This window comes from Calliphora vicina, chromosome 5 (assembly GCF_958450345.1).
Source record: "Calliphora vicina chromosome 5, idCalVici1.1, whole genome shotgun sequence".
Lineage (NCBI taxonomy): Eukaryota > Metazoa > Arthropoda > Insecta > Diptera > Calliphoridae > Calliphora > Calliphora vicina.
The window spans coordinates 114,222,683-114,246,635 of NC_088784.1; the positions used below are offsets into that span (position 1 = coordinate 114,222,683).

General features: G+C 29.0%; 1 protein-coding gene across 3 annotated transcripts; it reads left to right on the forward strand.

The window, feature by feature from the left end:
- The first annotated feature begins 1,686 nt into the window (after positions 1-1,686).
- Fem-1 (protein fem-1 homolog B) lies at positions 1,687-22,404 on the forward strand. Of its 3 annotated transcripts, XM_065511026.1 has the most exons (8): positions 1,755-1,773; positions 1,980-2,191; positions 16,213-16,608; positions 19,161-19,973; positions 20,060-20,286; positions 20,360-20,462; positions 20,526-20,652; positions 22,026-22,404. In XM_065511026.1, the coding sequence occupies exons 2-8, from the start codon at positions 2,018-2,020 to the stop codon at positions 22,187-22,189; spliced, it is 2,004 nt and encodes a 667-aa protein (XP_065367098.1). In that variant the 5' UTR covers positions 1,755-1,773; positions 1,980-2,017; the 3' UTR covers positions 22,190-22,404. The 3 variants fall into 3 exon arrangements, with proteins under 3 accessions (XP_065367097.1, XP_065367098.1, XP_065367099.1); XM_065511025.1 differs by having other exon boundaries at positions 1,687-2,191; XM_065511027.1 differs by lacking the exons at positions 1,755-1,773; positions 1,980-2,191 and adding an exon at positions 10,900-11,031.
- Positions 22,405-23,953: the final 1,549 nt, after the last annotated feature.

Consider the following 23,953-nt stretch of genomic DNA (forward strand, 5'->3'; position numbering starts at 1 on the left):
TTTATAGAAGGTGACGACAGAACTACAACAAATACAACATATACAAAAACAACAGGTACTTTGTTTTTGTAAAAAGATAAGTGAACTGTCAAAGTTGCCTGTGGTTGTTTTTGCTTTTGGGTTTTTTGTATTTTTCGCCACAACAAACACAAGTGAATTGACAGTTCACTTGTCTAAACAACTGAATAAAAAAAATAATCAGCTGTTCTTCTGTCGTCACCTTCTATAGATTCGCCTTGCAACCAAGGCGTATTTAACAAGGTGACAGCAGTGGCGAATTGAAATAAATACAGGCGAATTCACTTATTTTTTATATATAGAGTTTGACATACGGGCGTACGGGCGAATATTTTTTATATATGTAGTTTGACATTTGTGCGAGCTATTTCTATAATCAGCTGTGCTGCCGATGACACCTTATTAAATGCACCTTGCAAACAACTTTGTCTTATTATTTTTTTTTCGTTCTTCACTAAATACACGCATGTTGAAAGCAACAACACTTTCAAGGTGCATTTACCTAGCGTTTACACATGCAAGTAACAGTTCGAAAAACACAATACATTCACACTTTTGCACTAACACAAGCACACATGCAGCCACTTACAGCTCACTGCCTAGTGAATTTCGATGGACAGTGAATTTTTGACACTTACTGCAATAAAGTGTCAAAAACACAAACAGAGTTGCCTAACTAAAAAAATTTAAAAAAAATTACTGGATTGTGGTAAAATAATTATTATATTTTTAACTTATTTTATGTATATTTGTAAAAAAAATTGTTTTTTCTCTTCAAATATGAATAAAGAACGCTATTATTTTTACTCTCTAAAATAAAGTTACTGGATATTTTTTACTGGAAAGTACGCGAACACACCTAATTACAACAATACTCATTTTTGTTTGTGTAAAACCGGGTAAACTGTCCAAAAAAAATCTCAAAAACACACTTTTATAAATGAAATCAAAGTAAATTAATAAAGTAGACTCCAAGGCGTATTTAACAAGGTGACAGCAGTGGCGAATTGAAATAAATACAGGCGAATTCACTTATTTTTTTATATATAGAGTTTGACATACGGACGTACGGGCGAATATTTTTTATATATGTAGTTTGACATTTGTGCGAGCTATTTCTATAATCAGCTGTGCTGCCGATGGCACCTTATTAAATGCACCTTGGTTTGAACTGTCAGTTCACTTGTGGTTGTTGTGGCGAAAAATACAACATACCCAAAAGCAAAAACAACAACAGGCAACTTTGGCAGTTCACTTACCTCTTAACAAAAACAAAGTACCTGTTGTTTCTGTAAATGTAGTATTTGTTGTAATACTGTCACTACTTTATTAATTTACTTTGAATTGTATGTTTGTAACAAGGCGTATTAACAAGGTGACAGCAGTGGCGAATTGAAATAAATACTGGCGAATTCACTTATTTTTTATATATAGAGTTTGACATACGGGCGAATATACGTACGGGCGAATATTTTTTATATATGAAGTTTGACATTTGTGCGTGCTATTTCTATAATCAGGTGTGCTGCCGATGGCACCTTATTAAATGCACCTTGGTTTGTAATTTCTAACAGGTAGGTAACACAGTTTTACTCGCTAACAATTTTTTAAATCGTTACATTTATTGTGAAAATCACTATATTCCCATCACTTGTAACAGCTGTAGTTTAAAGTTTTAGTTAATAGAAGAAAGAACAGCCCTGACTGATACTCAAAACAAGGATAATAATTGCGAAACAAAATAATAAACAAAAAGTAGAGAACACAAATTGAAGTAAATTTTATGAAAATAAAGTGTTTGAGATTATATAGATTTTGGAATATTTATTAGTGCTAAGCTATTGCCACAAGCTATTTTTATACTTAATGCGTCATTGTTAGTCACTGTCGCAGTTGCACGCAATAATATATAAGGAAAATATATTACGTACTTATGTGCTCCAGGATTTATTCATTTTTAGATAGTGAAATCACCGATCTTGACATACACACACGCATCATGATTGAAGAATTGACGGAAGAGGTTCAGCAGTTGTTTCCAAATGAAACAAAGGTTTTACCTTCCCTTTTGACCGTGCTGTATTCAGCTGCCAAACTAAATCATGCTAAACAGTTGGTGGCAACAATGAATGAAATACAAAATCACGAATTAAGGGAATATCTATTGAATCTGGTAAGTGTAAAGTTAATGAATGGTAATGTATTTTACACACAATAATTCATTGCATGCACATAAACAGTTCTTTGTCAAGCCAATTTCATTTATAATGTTCAAAATTATTGTGAGGCAATTGGCAACAAGCAACAATGATTTGTATTTTTAAGGTTCTATATACAAATTATTTATTATATATAATGGCAGAATCAACCAGGTACAATTATTAGAAGGTATACTTTCTAATAATTGTCCTGGTTGATTCTGCCATGATTATATATATGTATATTAGTATGTCCCAAAAAAAAATTGTATTGGGGCTCAAGCAAGGAAGAGTTCGCTCAAGTCGAGTTTTTGTCAAAAATCGGGTTTGTCGACCTTTTTTTGAGTGTTATTCATAACTTTGTCAAAACCCACGATTTTCTTTACTTTTGTGGAAACATTTTAAAAGAAGAATGTCCATGCTTTATTTTTGTGTGAGAAGGTGCCCTACATTAGAATTTTTCGTAATTTTTCCAAAAATTTGGAAAATAATAAATAAATTCTTAATAATATAGGGACAACAATTTTCTTTTAACAGTTTTGTTTCTTTTAAAATGTACCAACATATTTAAGAGATTTGTGCTCGTTAAAATAGTTTTCGGAAGTGGGCATTGTATGGGAGCTATGACTAATTATGGACTGATCGTTATACAATTTAATGACATGACTTTTGTATATACATATGTATATATAACACATTTATTTTAAATTTTATTTGCATACGAACATTTTTAAGAAATTTATGCTAGTTAATGTGATTTTCGGAAGTGGACCTTATATGGGAGCCGATCGTCACAAAATTTGGTGGGCGCGAGTTTAGCTTATATAAAACTTATTTGTGCTCAATTTGGTTTAGATATCTTTATAACTAAGATATTTATGAGAGATTATCTATTTTTAGATAGGGCAATCCTATGGGAGCTAGTAGAAATAATGAACCGATTCTAACCAAATTCAATAGGCTTCGTTCATGTGCCAATAGAAAAGCTTGTACCAAATTTTATCTTTGAAATTGCGACCTGTAGTTTGATTACACTACGGTGGTGTAGGGTATAAAAATAATTTTGTGTACATAAAAGTTTTCGTATTCTTTATATAACTCAGGAACGGTAAAAGCAAATTCAAAAATTGTTGCACTAAATTATTAAGAATTATTTGATCTTTCAAACTGCATTATTAGGTTTTTTCATTTTTATAAAAATTTTAAAAGTTATAAAGCGTTGTTTACAAAATTTATGGAAAAATTATGAAAACATGTATTGTAGGCCACCTTAATGATCCAATTCATTGGAAAAACTAATAGTTTTTTAGTTTTTGCACACAAACATAAAGCTTGGACATTCTTCTTTTAAAATGTTTCCTCAGAAGTAAAGAAAATCGTGGATTTTGACAAACCCGATTTTTGACAAAAAATCGACTTGAACTCGACCTCTTCCGAAAAATCTGAAAAAACCTCAAAAATATTTTACCCTATAAGCTTTTAATTTATGTTTGAGCACCCATGAAAATATAAAAATAAAAAAATTTTGGAACACACTAATGTATATATGTATTCATATATTACGGTGGTCCGCAGTAGTACAAACGTAGTCGAAGTTCCCAACTAAAATTAAAGTTTGCTTCGAATGGAATAAATTTGGACACTTTAAATTTTTTTAGATATATCAGAAACATTTTATGCATTTTATCACAAAAAGCCTTGAAAAAGGACCTGTTTGTAATTTGATTCAGAATTAACTAAAACTACTAAATAAATAAATAGTATTCTTTGATAGTCAGAAAATATTGTTTGAATGTTAAAAAAATTTTTCCACACAGTATTGATATGTTAATAATTGCACGTTACTGCGTATTTGCACACAGTTTCTTTGTCGTTTTTTGTATTTCTACATGCCTTTGTGTTTTGTAAGACCAATTCAGTACGTACATACGTACATACATACATACATACCAAGAGTATTTTATTTATTCATTTATGTAATATCAAGCCTTATAGGCCAAAATAACAATATTACAAGTAAATAAAACCTGAGATTCTTATAGCTATTTTCAATTAATAAATTCAATAAAAACAAAAATAAATTATCACTTTAGATTTAGTTTTATTTATTTATTTATTTATTTATTTAATATTGATACCCTACACCACCATAGTGGGGAGGGTATAATGCGTTTGTGCAGATGTGTGTAACGCCCAAAAATATTGGTCTAACACCCACCTTAAAGACTTAGAATCACTTTCTGAGTCTATTAATCCAATAAATTGGACCAACGCAATACCAAGAAAAGCATCCCCATATAATAATATTTCCCCAACCATGTTTAAACATTTTTGGACGTCTAACCCATGTCTTATCATCACTACCAATTAAATTAATGGTCGTTTCGTCCGTCCACAACACATTTTGCCACTTCTTTATATTTTCTGGCCCACACCAATCCTTATGATTGCTCCTGGTTTTAAATGAAATATTAGTAGTGATTCTATTGTAATGTCCGTCACTGTATATATATATACAGTGGTGGCCACCAATTTAAGACAAATACTTGAATTTTTTCATCAACTGAATTTTAAGTTCGATAGAGCCAAAATAAAAGGACCTCTAAGGGTATGAAATTTATTATTTTAAAATCGGTAAAACATATATGGACAAAGATATATGGAAATACGTTGACCCACCTCAGCAAACATCCGCTGTTAATAACATGATATGACCGAAACTAATGGAACTAAAAATACGAAATTTGGTCCGAATATTTTATAATAATAAAAATAGAATGATATAAATGAAAATATGTTTATTTAAAAAAAAATTTTTTGGTCAAGTTGTACAAATATCTTATGTGTTCGTGGTGAATATGTATGAATTGACACAGTCGAATAAAACACACTTGTGTGTTAAAACAGTCCTCATGCGTATTTGTGGAAATATTTGAAAAAATAGTTGACAATTACATGGAATTTTGCAAAAAAAATTTTGTCTTAAATTCCTGGCCACCACTACAGTTAAGATCGGTCCATAATTAGTCATAGCTCCCATATAGACCGGCTTCCGAAAATCACTGTATCGGTCCATAATTGGTCATAGCTCCCATAGGGTATTATATGGTCGGGCTTGACAGGAAAATAGATACCCTATATTAGAAGTTTCACCATAATTATGGACCAAATAATTCCATTCCCACTACAGTGGTTCTACGAACCGGAATGACCCGAGCTAGTGTTTGTGCGAGAAAAGAAAATAAAACAAGTCATGGTTTTTGTAATTTGTATTTCAAATAAATTTATTTTATTATTATTATTGTATATTACCTTGTAGAATTTGTAAGTTTAAAAACTTTCAAGGCCTTATTCATAAACAATTTTTATATTTAAACAACGGCCGACTTCATAAACGCAGTAATGCAAAGCAATTACAAGGCAAAGCAATACTTTCTGACATTCATGAACGCATAAATGTTTTGTAAAGAAACATAAATAAAAACAGTTCACAAATTTGACAGATGCTGCGGCTGGACAAGCATTGCCATACAATAATGAACTTGCGACATTGCCTAAACAAAATCTATTGCGTTTATGAACACTATGCATTGCAGTGTTGCTTTGCAAAATGCGTTTATGAAGTCAGCCAACCTTTTAAAATCAAATTTTGTATTGCTTTTAAACATTGTTTAAATTTAATTTTTTTATGAATATTGGGGTCAGTGTATAACACTTAAATGATAATCAATAATCGAATAAAGTTCGTCAGATTAATCGATTAATTTCTTACGAATAATTATTCGAACAATTTAAAAATAACCATTTTCGAATAATCGAAAAAAAACGAATAAATGTTCGTACAGTGTTGGAATAATAATAGAAACGAGTGTTTTTTTTAAATTTTGTAAGTATTTTGTAAGTTTTTTATTTATTTTATTTATTTATTTTCAACAACCTAGCCTATTGGCCATAACCGGTTATAAATTCCTAATTAAAAGTTTAGTTTTGTTAAAAAAAATTATATGCAGTTCCTCTTTTCATTTATATTTAAATAATTTATATGACTAACAATGTGATGATTCAATATTTTTGCTGGGAAAAATAATAGAAACGCGTAAAAGGATTCAATTTTTAGAGGCACATCTTTATATATATATTTTTTTTTATTTTATAATTTTGTTGCTCTACCTTTGTTTTTCACAACATGATTGCATCTGCGACTTATGGAATCAACAAATTATTTTGCAAACGTCCTTTTCAATGGAAAACCACTCTTCCTGGATTTATTACATAATTCGGCCTTATTTTATGGACTGAAACCCTCCAGCTTCCTCTTGAGCACTCCCCAAAGGTGTTCTAGTTGGTTTAATTTTGAGGATTGCTTCGGTCCTGCTGAAACTCCCATATCAAGGGCATCTCTTCCTCAGCAAATGGAAGCATTATGCTTTGCAATATATTTGCGTAGTCCGGGGCGCATATTTTGTTCTTGACTCAATATACTGGACCGACATCAGAAGAAGAAAAAATAGGGCTTGCTGAGTTCATTCAGAAGTTATTCTGAAAAAACCGTTTTCAGTGATGTTCGTTATCTTATCGATCTGTAACTCAGTCAGTTTTTGTCCGACTTTAAATTAGTTAACGGGTTTAGAAAGAAAACTGATTACGCTTTAAAATTACGTGTAGTTTTTTATACATTTGTAAGTTATAAGTATTGTTTTTCATAAGAATATCTAAAAGAAAACCAAAATTTATCGACTTTTTTGAATTTAGTCGCTTTTCATTGCTTATATTCATTTGAACAAAAAACTGTATAAAAAAAAAAAAAAATATTTGTAAAATTTTGAATTTACAATGTAAATTTTTTCGAACTTTTTTCAAAAAAGTTTAATAACTTTTGCAAATATAAACCGATTTTAACAAGTAATATCTCATTATTTCCCATATAAAGTTATCTTTAAAACACTGTGCAAAAAAGAATAAGTTTTTTTAGAAAAAAATAAAATAACTATTGTTGAATTTGAAAAAACATAAAAAATAAAGCGAAACTTTTTATAAAAACTTACGCAATTTTTTCGATATACATTTTATGCATACATTTTATGAAAGCTTAAATCGGTCTAAAAATGTGTGAGTTAGAGGTACTAAAGTACTACGACCTACCCTAAAACAGTTTTTTAAAAATATCTCAAAATTTTGTGTGTGTTTCAAAATCTTTGAAAACGGTTTTAGTATGTCCTCACCTAGGCCTACAACCCCCATTAGGTCGCTTTTCAAGTTCTGACAAAAAGTGTCATTTTGTAGTAGTGTGTAATCATTATCTAATAGTGATGTTTTATAATATAATATGTTGGAGTCAGAGTTGGGGGTAGTGCACTAATTTTTAACTATCACTAATAGTAAGTGGTAGTGTAAATTTATTCACTAAGTTTTTTAATGTTTAGTGATGAATTGAAAAATATAAGCCTCACTCAATAATAGTGATATAGTGTAGTTAAAAATGTTTAACTAATAATATTTTGAAAATAGTTAAAATATTTTTTTTGCAGCGTAATGAAATAATTTTTTCTACACTAAAATTTTTAGTTAAAAAAATATTCCTGCACTCTATTCATAGTTTATGTTAATATATTTTAGGAAAAAACGTAAAAGCGGTATATAAATACACAAATTACAATAAAAATTGAAATAAGCAATACATAACACAGAAAATAATTAGCGACTATTGGCTTTAAGTAAAACAAGCTTTTCGAAATTAGAATCACTTAATTTATTTTTCCGAGGAGAATCCACCATTCCACTAAAAGAAAAAAACGCTCTACTGGAGCAGAAGAAGCCAAAGGCGTGTATTTTCCATTTTTAATATATCTTTTAATAAATTAAATCTTGTAATGTCCTATGATTTCTTCAAGTCATTATTTTTATTTAGTTTTTTAAGTTTTATACATATATATTTAATATTCTAGTTTAAACTGGAATAACTTCATGATCACTAATTTTGAATATATTAGTGCAAAGAAAATTATTGAAGCTTTTTTTAGTTATTGTTAAATTTTTAACTATTTGAGTTTAGTGCTTATTTTTACACTACCACTCAATTGATATATAGTTAAAAAAATATCACTATCACTAAAAAATATTAGTGATAAAAATATAAGCTTCACTAGCACTAAAGCTGATGAATATTATTTAAAAATATATTTTTTAAAATAATATTTAGTGCTAGTGAAATGTTGATTGCACTCAACATTTAGTGCACTACCCCCAACTCTGGTTGGAGTTTAAGTTTTGACTTTGTTCAATTTTATTTATAATAATTATTTAATTTATCCCAACAAGCACTCAAAAATTTAATTTCAAGTGTTGGAAATTAAATTTGAATTCAATTTGAATTCCAGTCCATTTTTCAATTATTTTTCAAGTCAAACATTATTTTTGAAATATTTCAATATTTTGTTAATTTATTCTTTTTTGTCAAACAAATAAAATTCATCAAATTAAAAAAAAATATTAAGAAACAATTGAAAATAGATTAAACAATTTTTCTATCAAATCAAACATCAGTAAGTAAAATGCGAAAAAGCATTATGGACTGTATAACAAATTCCTTCCATATCACACAGAATCCATCGCCAATTTCCAAAAATGAAAGACTCGTCAGTAGATGAAACTCTTAATTATTTTGTTTTAGATTCCCAGAGGAAATCGAAAATAATAAAACTTCAGAATGTATCTCCAAAATCTTACAATGAGCTGATTTTTTTTAATTATTTGTGTTTTAATAATATAAAACATGTTTTTTTTTTGCAAAATAAATAGAATCCAAACAAATTTGAGATTAATTAATTAGAAAAATAAATAAATCAAAGCTTGAATCCGATTATTTTTTCGACTTGAAATAAACAATAATTAAAGGATTGAATTAAACTGTATTTGAAAGCTTGAATTCAAGTAGTATTCCTATTTGAATTGCATTTTAATTCAAGACTTGCACTCAACTGTATAAACACTGGAATGTTAGACTTGAATTCAAGTTTCCTTTTCACTGGAGAATGCTATTGAATTAAAGCGTAATACAAGTGTATTTCAACCCTTGAAATGTGAATGTATGACTGGAATTAAACTTGCTTTAGACTTGAATTCCAGCGAAAATGCTTATTGGGATATCATAATTATTTAATTTATTTCATATTTAAATTTTTTAATGTAAACTATTTTTTTAAGTAGTAATTTATAACCGGTTATGGCCAATAAGGTTAGGTTGTTGAAGATAAATAAATATATTGCATTCATAACAGCATTATTAATTACTGGGATTAAATAAATGCCAACTGCTAAGTGTGCTTGCTATACTGCGATACGTTATACTAATTACATTTATATTATTCGCTGAATTAGGACAGCTGCAAGGTCACATGTCATACATACTTAAGGTATTTATAGACGGCAATACTGAGTATTAATATTTGTCAAAAACTCAAGTATCATAATACAATTTCATCATCTAAACAAAATTTGTATTAGATTTTCAAAAAATACAAATGATTTTTTTGATTTACGGTCGGTATTGAAAATTTGTTTAAAACAATTCAAAAACTTTTTATTTTCATATGTATCGGGTATGTATTTATAAAAACAAATAAGGCAAATAAAAATGTCAAGAAAATATAAAATAAAATTTTCAGAAAAATATCAATCAACAAAGAAATAAAATATTTGTAATACTATCGTGTAAACAATAAATGTTTTTTCAAAAGGATTTTGAATTTGAAAAGTGTTAATACTCAGTATTGCCGTCTATAAATACCTTTAAGAGTATTAATTTAAAAATAAAAACTCTAGAAAACACCCTTAAATTTTCCAAATTGCACTAAAAACCATATGTATGTACATACATATGCAAACATACATACATACATACATATTTATGTACATTAAGGTGGCCCAAAAATAATTGTTAGCTATATGTTCAAGAAAAAATGTCTATAAAGTCGTATAACAAATTGTTATACGACTTTATAGACATAATAGATAGTTTACTGTTATTAACAGTAAACTATCTATTATTTAATTAACATTACAAATGTAATTCACAAAGAAAGCATACATTTTTTTTGCGTGAAATGTTGCAAGTATTTTAGTAAAAATAAAATGTTTGTTTTATAACAAAATGAAATTATCGGAGAGAAAATATGTTTCGAAAAAATTAAAAAAATATATTTATACTGAATTCAAAAAAATGGAAAAAAAAACCATTTCGTTGCATTTATATAATGTTTATATTTATATAAAACGCATTAATTTAAACTAATTACATTAACAAATTCTATGACATTAAAAAAACTTAAAATTGTTCACAAAAATTAAAAATACTTCGAATATTTATGGATTATCACTATAATTCAGATACGGCGTTGAAAGCACCTGTTAATGACCTTTCCAAACTAAGCTTTCATTTTAGTTGGGACACCTTCTTTTTCCTCAATACTAACGGGGCTACCCTAATGTACATATGTACGTTCATGAGTATATGTACATGGGTAGGAATTGTAAAGCGATGTGTAAGGACTTGCCAGTTCCTATATTTTATTTTAGTATTGCAGTTGGTCACTTATACATGTCTCTCATATAATAAATAAATATTATTGCGGAAATATTATCACGTTAAATTATTAAAACAATTACATATTATTTGTGTTTTCGCAGTAAAGTATTTTAAATGGATCAAACTCGTTTTATTAATCGTAAACGTTGGTTTACTTCGGTGTGGCCAGGAGCCAAATTCTGGAAAGGATCTATAACAACCCCATTATCACCATATATAACATACCCAGCGGTAATACCTACGAAATGAAACAATTTTGAATTTCTTTCTTTTCAAGTATGTGTTTTTGAGTAATTACATTATATGTATGTATATTTTCGGCAATCTTTTAAGCATGATTGAAAAAATTATATCTGAAATTACTGTGATTATGCCATCTTACAAAAATATACAACAATACATGTATTCTAATTTCCGCAATTATAGATTTCCAGGAATAGCGGGAAAAATATTTGGGCTACTTTGAAATTTGTTCGGAAAGCATATAATGGTAAAAAAATTGCAAACTTTACATATTGAGGGACTATATTCAATAAACTTTAACTTAAATTTTCATGAAAACGGGTTTTTGATGGGAAAATATCAAAACATTTTAAGAATAGACAATGACGATTTTATATGTATGTACCAAAGACCGAAAATAACAGGTTCTCTTTCATTTCAATGGTAAATTCTTATTCACAGCCTTTTAAAAATAATTTTTTGTGATATATCACTGAGAGAGTGATTTATTAGAGAACATTTTGGGGTAGAGAGAAACAGAAAAGAAACAAACACAAATAATCAGATGAGTGATTTATAACTTATTTTTTTCGTAAAGGTCAGCTTGTGACTTTTATTTGCGAACTTGAAAAATTAATCGCAAAAATTCATATGATGCAAATCAAAGCTTTAAATATATAAAATTTATCAAAAGATTTATAACAAATTAAAAAAAAATCATTTCTGTACTCAGACTTCATTACTTCATATTCATATTCTTTCCATAATTTGTTAAAAATAAAAGAGTCAGTAACAGTTATTAAGAACAAATGATTTGTTTATCTCACATCATACCTAGTGTTTATAAAGCGGTTAACCGGTTAACCGAAAAACCGTTTTTCTTCGAAATCTCGGTTTTTTTGCGAACCGGTTAATTTAAAATGTTGATTTTCGGTTAACCGGTTTATCCGGAGTTTATCACTCGGTTAACCGGTTTTTAAAATTTAGGTTTAAAATTAAGAAATCTCATGGTTTTGTGCATTTTTTATATTCATTGTACAAACATTATTGGTCTGATTTGAAACCTAAACTGCTGATTTACAATATAAACCTATTTAGATTAATATTTTTAAGAATTACAATGATTCTAAATAGTAGAGGACGATGAGTTTACTTAAAAACTTTTTCAGAATAAATTGCACATAATCAAACTATAAAAATTAAATTCCGCAGAATTCTAGAAATTAAGCAAAATCTTAATAATGATTCATTATAAACTTAGTGATGATTTTACAAAACGTCAAATTGAATTTGATGTGCATACCTTCTTTCAATCAATTTGACTTATTTAGTGTGTTTTGTTCTTAAAATGTTATTTTATTATTCATTTCGTTAGCTTAGTGTACAAAGTCCTTTTCAGAAATAACAACGTTCCAAAATCCATAATTTGAAATATTTTGAAATCTGATAATGGAGTTTAATTAATTATTTGGTATGATTTATAATGACAAATAATCACAGATAAGAAGAAGTGCGTTTGCATCTTATAGGTCATTTTTTTTTTTGGGACTTGCTACATTTTCTGTTCCATATCAGAAAAATTTAATGAATAAACCAATAATTAAAACAATTTTGAAATTTTTACAAAATAAAATGGACTTAGCACTTTTGTATATTCATAGGTATTTAATATTAACCATTCCTGACTACTAAAAACTACAAATTTTAAAGCTGTATAGACTTTATTGGACATTTTATGTTTTCCACATATATATGACGGTTAACCGGTTTAACCGGTTTTTTCGATGTCGGTTAACCGAAAATCCGGTTTTCTAAAAAAGCCCAATTTTCGGTTAACCGACAAACCGGTTTTTTAAAAAGTCGGTTTTTTATAAACACTAATCATACCATTAAAAAACAACAAAAACAAATAAAGGTCATACCAAACCATTTAAATAAAAATAATTTTATATCAGTTATTTTCAGTCATTTACTTTTATCACATTATGGATTTTTTGGTATATGGACGATTTATTTTCGATCTCTGGTATATACTAATTTGGATAACGAACACTTCAATAAATATTGTAGAAAATAAAATTTAAAATTCCTTCATAATAAGAGACTCAAAACAAATTTGTTACTCTGCTGAAAACTTGCGTTTTTTAAGCAAAGTATATAGAAGTTGTCTGACTCTTTGACAACAGTACCTAACTATATACATATATGCCGAGCATTGTTGCCAGATTTGTCGAATTATCGGCATTTTGGCGATTTTTGATCGGAAAAATTGCAAAGTGCGATTTGCCGATTTTAGTACTCAAAATGACGATTTTATGAAAAGTTTATATTTACATCAATGTTTTCATATTATTGGGATATTCACATGGTAAAAGATTAAAAAAATAGAAATCTTTAAATAGCAGAATACATATCGAGCCGTTACAGCGAAACCAACAATATATTCTCAGAAAATGTTGACATTTCATAGTTCCGTTATAATTTTATAAACAAAATCTCAAATCCACATCGTCCATATGTTTACTATGAAGTAAAACATACAATCACAAAAAAAGGTTTTGGTGTAACTTTTGTTATGCACTTTCATGGTTAATGCTCGATAAACACACAGCCTCAAAAGTGAGTAAACGCCAGTGAATTTTTGGATTTTTTTAAGATCATGAAAATAATTATAGTCCGACTTAAATTTTTTATTTCAGAACCGAATCTATTATTCAGACCAATTTCCAACAAACCAAAACTTTTAAATTTTAATCGTGGATAGATTTTAGGATTTTCATTATCTTAAAAAAATAAAATTATTTGTGGTGTTTACTCATTTTTGAGGCAGTGTGTACATTAGAGTGCTCCAAAAAAATAAAATTGCGAATTTTGACCGTCCCCCCATCTAGAATTGTTCTATGTATTGTAGAAACATGTTGTGTAAAATATTAGGATGATAGGATAACGTTAACTGGTGGCGCAACGACGCTGAAGTTTTGAGGTGCATTTACAAGGGAAAAAACAGCAATTTTTTCAGTTTTTGTAAAAAATTTGCCATTAAATGATGACTTTTCCAATTGAAATTTGGAACGTAGATAGATCCTTACTGGGAAGCGTCAATAGGCTATATATTTTTTATTTTACTACGACAGGGGTAGCGAAGCGCACCGGGTCAAGCTAGTATGATATAAAAGACAAAAATTGGTTAAAAATGTTAAAGTTATTAAAATATCGCCAGGCCATTATCGTGTCTCAGGCCACTAGTACAAGAAATGTACGAACAAAATTAACATATTTTGCGAAATATTAAAATAAAAACTCATTTTTACTTAAAATATATCCATATTCACTTGTATATGACATTTTGTCTTAGGAGGATATCGTTAACCTATTCGCAGGTATGACCAAAAAAAAATATTTTTTTTAACGGCAGTTTCAAAACTCCATTTTCAAATTTTTAAAAATTTTGTTAAACAAATTTTATAATTTTTTGATCATCACATCACACAATAGGGAATAAAAATATGAAAAAAGTATGTCAGTACCTTAGATCAGGGTCATTTGGACCCCAAGAGCTATTAAGGGTTAATATCCATTTATGTGCTGTTATTGTAAATACTAGACTTCATGTTATATTTTTCTTAAGTTTCATCAAAATCGGCACAAAAATATATAACATTTGGCTATCTTTCCATTAGAAATTCCAAATATTGAAAAATTTGACCTTTGACCTTCACGAGTTAAGGGTTAACGTTTTCCGATTTTAGGAAAACTTTCAGACTATATTTAAAATTACATGGCCTATAATATTCTGAATAGCTTTTACTTAAAAATCATAACAGTAAGGAAATTCGGCTCATTCGCCAAAATATGGCCAAAAAATTAGTTTTTCTCGAAAATCTCAAAATTTAAATCGCAGGTACGGATCTGCTAATTCTGAAATTTGTTTAACAAAATTTTTAAAAATTTGAAATTGGAGTTTTGAAACTGCCGTTAAAAAAATTTTATTTTTTTGGTCATACCTGCGAATAGGTTAACGGTATCCTATGAGGACAAAAACTCATTTAAAGTAAATATGGATATATTTTAAGTAAAAATAAGCTTTTATTTTAATATTTCTCAAAATATGTTAATTTTGTTCATAAATGTCTTGTTCTAGAGGCCTGAGACACGTTAATGGCCTGGCGATTTTTTAATAACTTTAACATTTTTTAACCAATTTTTGTCTTTTATATCTTATTATAACGACAATTACGTACACATTTCGATTCTTTTAAATTAAATTGTAAAAGTCATTATTTAATGGCAAAATTTTTACAAAAACTGAAAAAACTGCATTAAATGCACCTCAAAACTTCAGCGTCGTTGCGCCACCAGTTAACGTTATCCTATCATCCTAATATTTTACACAACGTGTTTCTACAATACATAGAACAATTCTAGAGAGGGGGCGGCCTGTACCTAGAAATTTTTTTTCGCCCATACAATCTTGGAGCACTCTAGCAACTCCTCAGAATAGCAACAACAACAGTACAAAAAATATTTACTTTTTAAAACAATGAATTAATAGAAACATCATATCAGAGACAATCACAATACCGAGAGAAGCAAAAGTTAATTATATTCCTCATGAAGACTAAAAGTCATACAAAAAGCATTACAAAATTTCGTAACCCTAATAAAATCTTATTATATTAGTATTAGAGGAAAACGATTACAAATTAACTATTCAATGTCCACACAATCCATCACAAGTCAACTTCCACTAAAATTGTTGCCTTGTGAATGCTACCGAACTATTTATTACTATATTTATATTATATTATACAATTGGGGGATTCAAACGGTCTCCTATTAGGTCGTATTGTCATAATGTCATAAAATATTTTTTTAGTTTAAATAAATTTTGGTTGGGTTTCAAACAAAAAAGTTATAAACTAATAAGACTTTTAGAATTATGTTTATTGGTTTGTCATAAAATAACACTTTTTTTGTTTGCAGCACAACAAGAATTTGTTTAAACTAAAAAAATATTTTACGACATTATGATAATACGACCCAATAGCAGACCGTTTGAATCCCCCAAATATATTACTAACGAAAATGCTGTTCAATAAAAAACATATGTATCTCTAAGAAAACCATAAAATATATGATAAAAATACCCAAATGACGCCTTAACAGAAAAAATGTTGTATATAATTTAAGAAATTTGATGAAATTGATGGGCAATCAATTACACCTCTAACCATGGCAGCTATGGCGGGTAATACAATGTATGTAAAAACCTTGCTTTCTCACTACAGTGTTGACTTGGAACGGGAGTGTAATGTAATATTTGACGGTTTGGTTGTTTACGGAGCAACTGCTCTATGGGTGGCTGCTGGATTAGGTCATTTACAAGTTGTCAAACTATTAGTTAACAATGGTGCAAATGTTAACCACAATACAAAAGCGCAGTCTTCTCCGTTACGCGCTGCATGCTACGCTGGACGCTTGGATATTGTTAAATATTTGATTGAACATGGGGCAGATGTTAATTTGGGCAATAAATACAACAACACTTGTATAATGATTGCAGCTTACAAGGGGCATGCTCATGTGGTAAGTGAATAACAAATATACATATGTACATTGGGGCTATAATATATATTTCACTTTTTCCAAATATCAAAATGGCTCTAGCATATTCGAATAAGTCATTGAAAACTATAAAGAAACGTGGTATTATATTTTCGATGTTGTTAAAAAATTTCACGCTCAAATCGCGACGAAATTCGAAATGGACAATTTGAAAATTTTTATTTATTAAATAATTTATTTAACCCATCTAACATCACTAGATTTTATAATTAAATTTAGGGATTACATCATTTCAAATTAATAATATACAGTATTGGCCATAACTAAAGCACCCCCTCAATGATTTTTTTCAAATCATAATTTTTTTGATAAAAACGGCTTTTTTGGGATGTATTTTGTATATATTTTATTAACTAATTTTTTTAATTTGTTATTGTTAATTGTTAATGTTCATTTAATATTCATTTAGTAAAAGATAATTTTATTAAAAAATAATTTAAAATGATAAATCATATAAAAACTCAAAACGCAACGGACAAAACAAAAGCAACCTCTTATAATATGTTTAAAAATTTGACTCGGTACTGCATATTTGCAATGTGAGTTATCGGGAATCACAATGAATGCATTTAAAAATTCCAAAAGATAAAAATAATGGAAGGCGTAGTGTGTAAAATTTAAGTTTTATACAGTTTATTGTTAAAAAAAACAATGATAAGGAACAAGTACTCCAGTGAATTTAAAATTAAAGTTATTGAAGACTGGAAGACGGGCTTATCACTACATGAATTGAGTAAAAAATATTCAATTAACAGATCAGTTATTTTCAGGCTCGTTTCAAAATTTTTAAGACTGGCCGCATATCACCGGTGCATTCCGCAGGTCGTTCGCATAAAACCACACGATATAATGATTCATTGATCAAAAGAGCAATACAAAAAGATCCTACAGCATCAGCTATTCAAGTACGAACAAGTTTAAGATTATGCGTTAGCGATAGAACAATCGGCAGAAGAGTAGTAGAAGCCCGTTTATTCAGCTGACGACCAGCAAAAAAACCATTTCCATCAGCTAAGAACAAGAAAGCTACACTGAAGTTTACCAAAGCCAACATCGACTGCAGTGTCCTAAAATGGAAGACAGTACTGTTTCCTGACGAATCCAAATACAACTTAAAAAGTTCCGCTGGAATAAGGCTTGTACGCATACGAAAAGGAGAAAGATTGAATCCTAAGTATTGCAAAGGAACAATTAAACATGGAGGAGGCAATGTAATGGTCTGGTGATGCTTTTCTGGTCAAGGATTTGGGCCAAATCATAAAATTTATGGGATTATGGATCGCTTCATGTACCATTATATATTGAAAGATGTAATGTTGCCTTATGCCAGTGAAGAGATGCCATTTATAGGGAGCTTCCAACAGGATAACGATCCTAAGCACACCTCCAAAGTTTGTAAGACTTGGCTTCAGAGCAATAAGATTCAAGTTCTTCATTGGCTTAGTCAATCTCCCGATCTTAATCCTATTGAGAACTTGTGGCACATTGTAATATGAAAATAAATCGTGAAAATTGCGGAAATAAGGATCGGCAATTTTCACGATTTATTTCATGCCGTTAAAATAGATTGGGAAGGAATATCGAAAAACGCCATAAAAACATAATATCTTCTATGCTAGAGATGTTCTTGTGCCATCCAAAACAAAGGATTTGCAACAAAAAATTAATTAAATTTTTTTTTTATAGTATATCCTTGAAGGGGTGCTATAGTTTTGTCCGTTTCATTTTCTACCTTAAAATATTTTTTGATTTTAAGTTACCTCTTAGGAAAGGTTAACTTTGGAAGTATTTGTTTATCAATAATAAACATATTAACAAATGAAAATAATAAATAATAATAGATATTTAAACCTTTGTTTTTATACAAAAAAATACCATATGAAAAAAATGCACTGAGGGGGTGCTTTAGTTATGGCCATTACTGTATGTGGAAATTTTCCTAAAAAAATTAACGAGGGTGGGTATTCATTTCAAGAAAATGGAAAATTACACTCTGATTTTTTTACACTTTTACACAACAAAAACAAGAAAAAAAAATCCAAAAAAAAATTGTATTTTTTGTGGAATTTTGTTCATGTCCAAAAAAAAGTTGTATTTTTGTGGAATTTTATTCATGGTTTTGTTGTGTAAAAGTGTAAAAAAATCTGAGTGTAATTTTCCATTTTTTTGAAATGAATAAAATTAACAATTTGGATTTCCCTAAATATGTGAATGTGAATTTTCGAACATGAAAATTTATACGTTATGTAAACCAATGCAAATTAACAGTTTTTTTCCTTTATTTTACTATTTTACATAATACATAAAAACATAAAAAATAAAATATACTTACATACATATTTACAAATTTTGATTTTACAAAATTGATTTTGTGCGTGGGGTTTTTGTTCCAAAATAACCGGAAAAATAGATTGTCGTATAGAAAACTAGGCCAATATATCGTTGTAGCCATAATGTACCTATGTATATGCATTTAAATCAAGTTATCTTATGTTCCATTTATTGAATTTTAGGTAGACACCCTGCTGAAAAATGGCGCTAATCCGAATGAGCAAGCTCTTTGCGGAGCAACTGCTTTACATTACGCTGCTGAATGCGGACATTTGGAGGTATGTCGTATACTGCTGGATCATGGAGCGCGTTTACAAGAAAACGAACACGGATTAAGTCCTGTTCTAAACGCTGCCGAACGTACGCACGAGGATGTAGTACATTTATTTATTGAAAGGCCCGGCCTTATGAAGAAAGGAGACGTGATAACTGCTCTTGAATTAATGGGTGCATCGTTTGCAAATGATAAAGACAACTATAGCATTCAGAAGGCATACACTCATTTAATGCGTGCAATGGAAATGCGATATTCGGACTCGGAGAAGGTAATACGGAAAAGAGTTATTCCGCCTGAGTTAGCCTATGATAAATGGCTTGAAACGGAAAATATTCCGGAGCTACAAGCAATACGGTTAAATCATCATTCAATACACATGGAATCGTTGACCATAAGGGAGCGTATACTGGGCAAACACAATCCGGATTTACCTCAGCCGATTGTGTATAGAGGCGCAGTAATGGCAGATCAAGGTCGATTTTCGCAATGCCAAACACTTTGGAACTATGCCATGGACTTAAGAATGATGAATAATATATCAGTAGAGCGTGACTTACTGCGTTTTGCCCAACTCTTTTCTCAAATATTACGCATTGAAGACGTACAATTAGATTTATCCCATGTTTTATCTGTATTAGTCAAGTGTCAACAAGAGATAGAAAGAAATAAATACAAAATTGCAAATCCCGGTCCCAAGGATGTACCACAAATGATTGCTGTAAGTACAGCAATATTAAATTTTTATTTGCCTTGACATATTAAGTAAATATGTATGTATATATTTTTAAATTTATTTTTACATAGGATCAAAATGAACAAAATGTAGCGTCTGCCTTGTATCTTATAAAAATCATAACAAAAATGTTGGCCCAACAGCCACAATTGAACAAAGAACATCTAGATCTGTTGTACAATACAATAAAAAAATTTATAAAATGTGATACTCGTCTTGCAGATGGACAATCTCTGCTTCATATGGCCGTAAATGGAGTGACACCTGTTGATGATTTCTTTACCAGCGATGTTTGCAAGTAAGTTTCATACATTCTGCTGTACAAATGCGTTACTTTTATTATTTTGTGGGTTATTTTACATGAATAAAAGGTTTCCATGTTTTCGAACTGCTCTTCTGTTAGTACATGCTGGAGCTTCTGTTATTGCAACGGATGAGTTGCGTAACACTCCACTCCATACTCTGGTTGCGAGTGTAAATATAATTTTTTTTTATTTTTGGAAATATTAATTTTAATAGTTGTGGTTGCTTTTTTAGTATCCTCGTGACAATCCCCATTTGTTGCAACAGGCAGAAAAAATCGTTAAACTATTAGTGGATGCCGGAGCTCATTTGGATGCTATAAACGCTCAGGGCTTAACACCTGCTCAAGTTGGTAATGTTGGTAAGATTTAAACAGAAATAATAGCAGTATTCGTCCCCTCAATAAAACAATAGTGTATAAGCATATACACCATTCACCATGCATAATAAGAATCTACATAACTGATTCTATATGTGGTAAAAATTTGGTGAAATTCTACTTCCACAAAGTGGGTCAAAAGATCAATTGAAATATTACTTTTGTTCTAGATGTCTACTAACACACAAATTTTAAACTCAATTATTTCGAAATGGCAAAAAAATTATACACAATTGTTTTATTAAGGGGAGGGGACGACTTTATGTATAAATATTAGGGTATTCAATTAATCGGGTTTCTTGTTTAATCGGTTAATCGAGCAAATAATTAATCGAGGTTTAGATTTATTCGGTTAATAATCGGTTAATTTAAAATTATTCGATTAACCGAATAATTTCTATTTTAATTTTAAATTGAAAATACAAGAGCGAATTTTGTGTACAAAAACATAAAAAAACGGCAAATAAGGTATTTAAGATCATTTTTGTGAAACATATCGCCTATTTGCTGCAACAACGTCATAACTCAAAATCCGTGTTTTTTGAACTGAGTAATACAAAATTATAAGTTTTCAAAAAAGTCAATTATTTTTTGTATGAGAGTATTTTTTTTTGTTGTAAACATCAAAATTAAAATTCATGTTTTCTCGTATATTTTATATGTAAAAATTTGTTTAAAATTTATTTAAGAAATAGTAAAATGTCATAAAACATTCAAAATTATGGCGTTGTTGCAGCAAAGAGCGATGTGTGAGTTTTTAGGGTTTTAGTGAGACCTTCTGAAATAATCTTTTATAAAAAGAATATAATTTAAACGATTTTTTCTTTAGATTTAATAAAACATTTCTTGGAAAAACACTCTCGATGTTTGTATATGTTGGAGAAATCAAAAGCATGATAAAGAATACATATTCCTTTTTGGATTGCTTTAGATTTTGATTAATTTAATAGTTTCGTTTAGTTATGATAAAAGAATCATTTAAAAAAAAAAGTTTCGTCTATACATGTAAATACAAACAAAGTTTCAAATACATGTAAATTAAATATGTCAGTTGTTATACATACTCACTAATCATGTTTATTGGATGTTCCAAAAATATCTAATTTTAATTTGAAATTTGTATTTGAATTGAAAAGGAAAAATAAATACAAAAAACTTATTTAAAGTGCAAAAAAAAGGAATTTCGGTTAATCAGTTAATCGACACAAATTAATCGGTTTATTTGTTATTTGAAAATCGGCAATTTTAAATTATTCGAACATTTAACCGTCCAAAATTAATCGGTTAACCGATTAACGGTTAATCGATTGAATACCCTAATATATATGTATTTAATCCTATTTTATATTTTTCAGCTGGCTTACGAAACATTATATTGGGGTATGAAAATTTATTAACATCACTAAAATGCATTGCCTCCCGTTGTATTGCCGTTAATAAAATAAAATATCGGGGTCTAGTCCCCACAGTTCTGGAGTCTTATATTCAAATTCATAGTGCAGAAAAATATTTTTCTTAAGGATAATTAATTATGTATATTAAGTAAAAAGCGACTGCGTGTGTACATTAGGGTTATTACATTTAAATCTTTTAAAATCGTTGTTAATGCTACTCGAAAAATGGTTTCGAAATATCGTAAAACCATAATATTTCTTGTGTACACTTCTTATTAATTGTATTAATAGTTGTTTAAAAAAATATACATATTATACATTATTTATTTTTATACCCTAATTTGTTTAATTTATTTATGTATTTGAATAGAACAAAGTTATTCTTTGAGAACAAACCTTATTGTTATTAAAAATCAATAAAAAATATGGGTTTTTATAACTTTGATTTTTTTAGGATCATGCAAATCATTATAGTCCAACTTAAATCTTTTTTTTCACAACCGAATCTATTATTCAACGATGAATAAATTTAAGGATTTTTATTATCTTAAAAAAATCAAATAATTTTTGGTGTATACTTTCTTTTGAGGCTCACTGTAAATATAAAAATTATGTTTTAGCTATAATTTATATATTAGCGGTATTCATGACCTAGAACTATTGGCCGGGTTAAATAGTAATATAGCAATTTAGTAACAATACATTTCAAATTTGAGAACGTACCTTCTTTTTGTTTCGTTACCGATTAATAGCTTTTGGCATGAGGAAATAAAAATTCAAAATAATTTTTTAGGTAAAAAAAACCATAAAAATAAAAGTTAAGAAAAAGCCAATTTTTGGACTTTTTCTGAAATTTGGGCGCCTCAAAAATTATCTTTTTGATATGTCGTCATGCCAAAAGCTATCGAAAAATCTATGGCACAATATCGATTGCTAAATCGACCACCCTAATGTACATATTAAATTAATTTCGCTAAACCGTTGTGTAGCATCTTCAGCGACAAAACTGTTCTTTCCTTTGACCCCTAGGCAATTTAGTTGCGCAAGACTCTTGTGTTTGTAGATGCCAGAGGTAATGTCGGGTTAAGGAGAAAAAAATTTAGAATGCTGTTTTGTTGTTGGGCAAGATACTTGCGCCACTAAAGCCCATTGTTACAACTTGCCGTTATAGTTAAAGTTACCTTTAAGGGTACCTTTTTCTATTGCTTAAAGTTACCTTTAACTATAACGGCAAGTTGTAATAATGGCCCTAATTTGTCTAGTGTGAAAGGGGTCTTTAACTCTAACCCCCAGTAACACGAAGACTAGTTATGTCTTAACTAATAGTTATACTGTCGGTTAAAAATATTTTTGTATGAAAATTGTCAGTATAACTATTAGTTAAAACATAACCAAACTTCGTGTTACTGGGGGTAAGACTAATAACTAAAATTTATTTTACAATGTTATTTAAAAACGACGTCTAAATCCTACATATGTTAATTTTTTATTAATTCCTGATATTTTATCGATTCTAACAGTGAATTAAGCAGATAGCACTACTTGAACAAAAATAAAAATGAGCTTTAATGAAAACTTTGAGAATTTTATGTAAGTAACAGAGTTTTTAATAAAATAATTAGTTATTTTTCAAAGAAAATAATATTTAATATATTATGGATAAGTAAAATATTAAGAAACACGTTGTCATGTTAAAAGAAATTGTAATAATAGTTAATTATATTAACTATTAACCTGCGCCGAACGCATAAGAGTCGGTTAAACCGAGCCGCCGAGTCGTGAAATGTTAGGACATTATGACAGTATAACATGATAGAAGACCTTGTGAATTGACCAATTATATTTTGAATTTACAGTAGCATTTTTAGTAATACTAGTAATATAATTAC

Coding starts and splice junctions, on each gene's coding strand:
- Fem-1 (XM_065511025.1), top strand. CDS start 1,952: ATGTGCTCCAGGATTTATTCATTTTTAGATAGTGAAATCACCGATCTT. Junction 19,974..20,059: donor ATGTACCACAAATGATTGCT/GTAAGTACAGCA, acceptor ATTTTTACATAG/GATCAAAATGAACAAAATGT. Junction 20,653..22,025: donor TGCTCAAGTTGGTAATGTTG/GTAAGATTTAAA, acceptor TATATTTTTCAG/CTGGCTTACGAAACATTATA.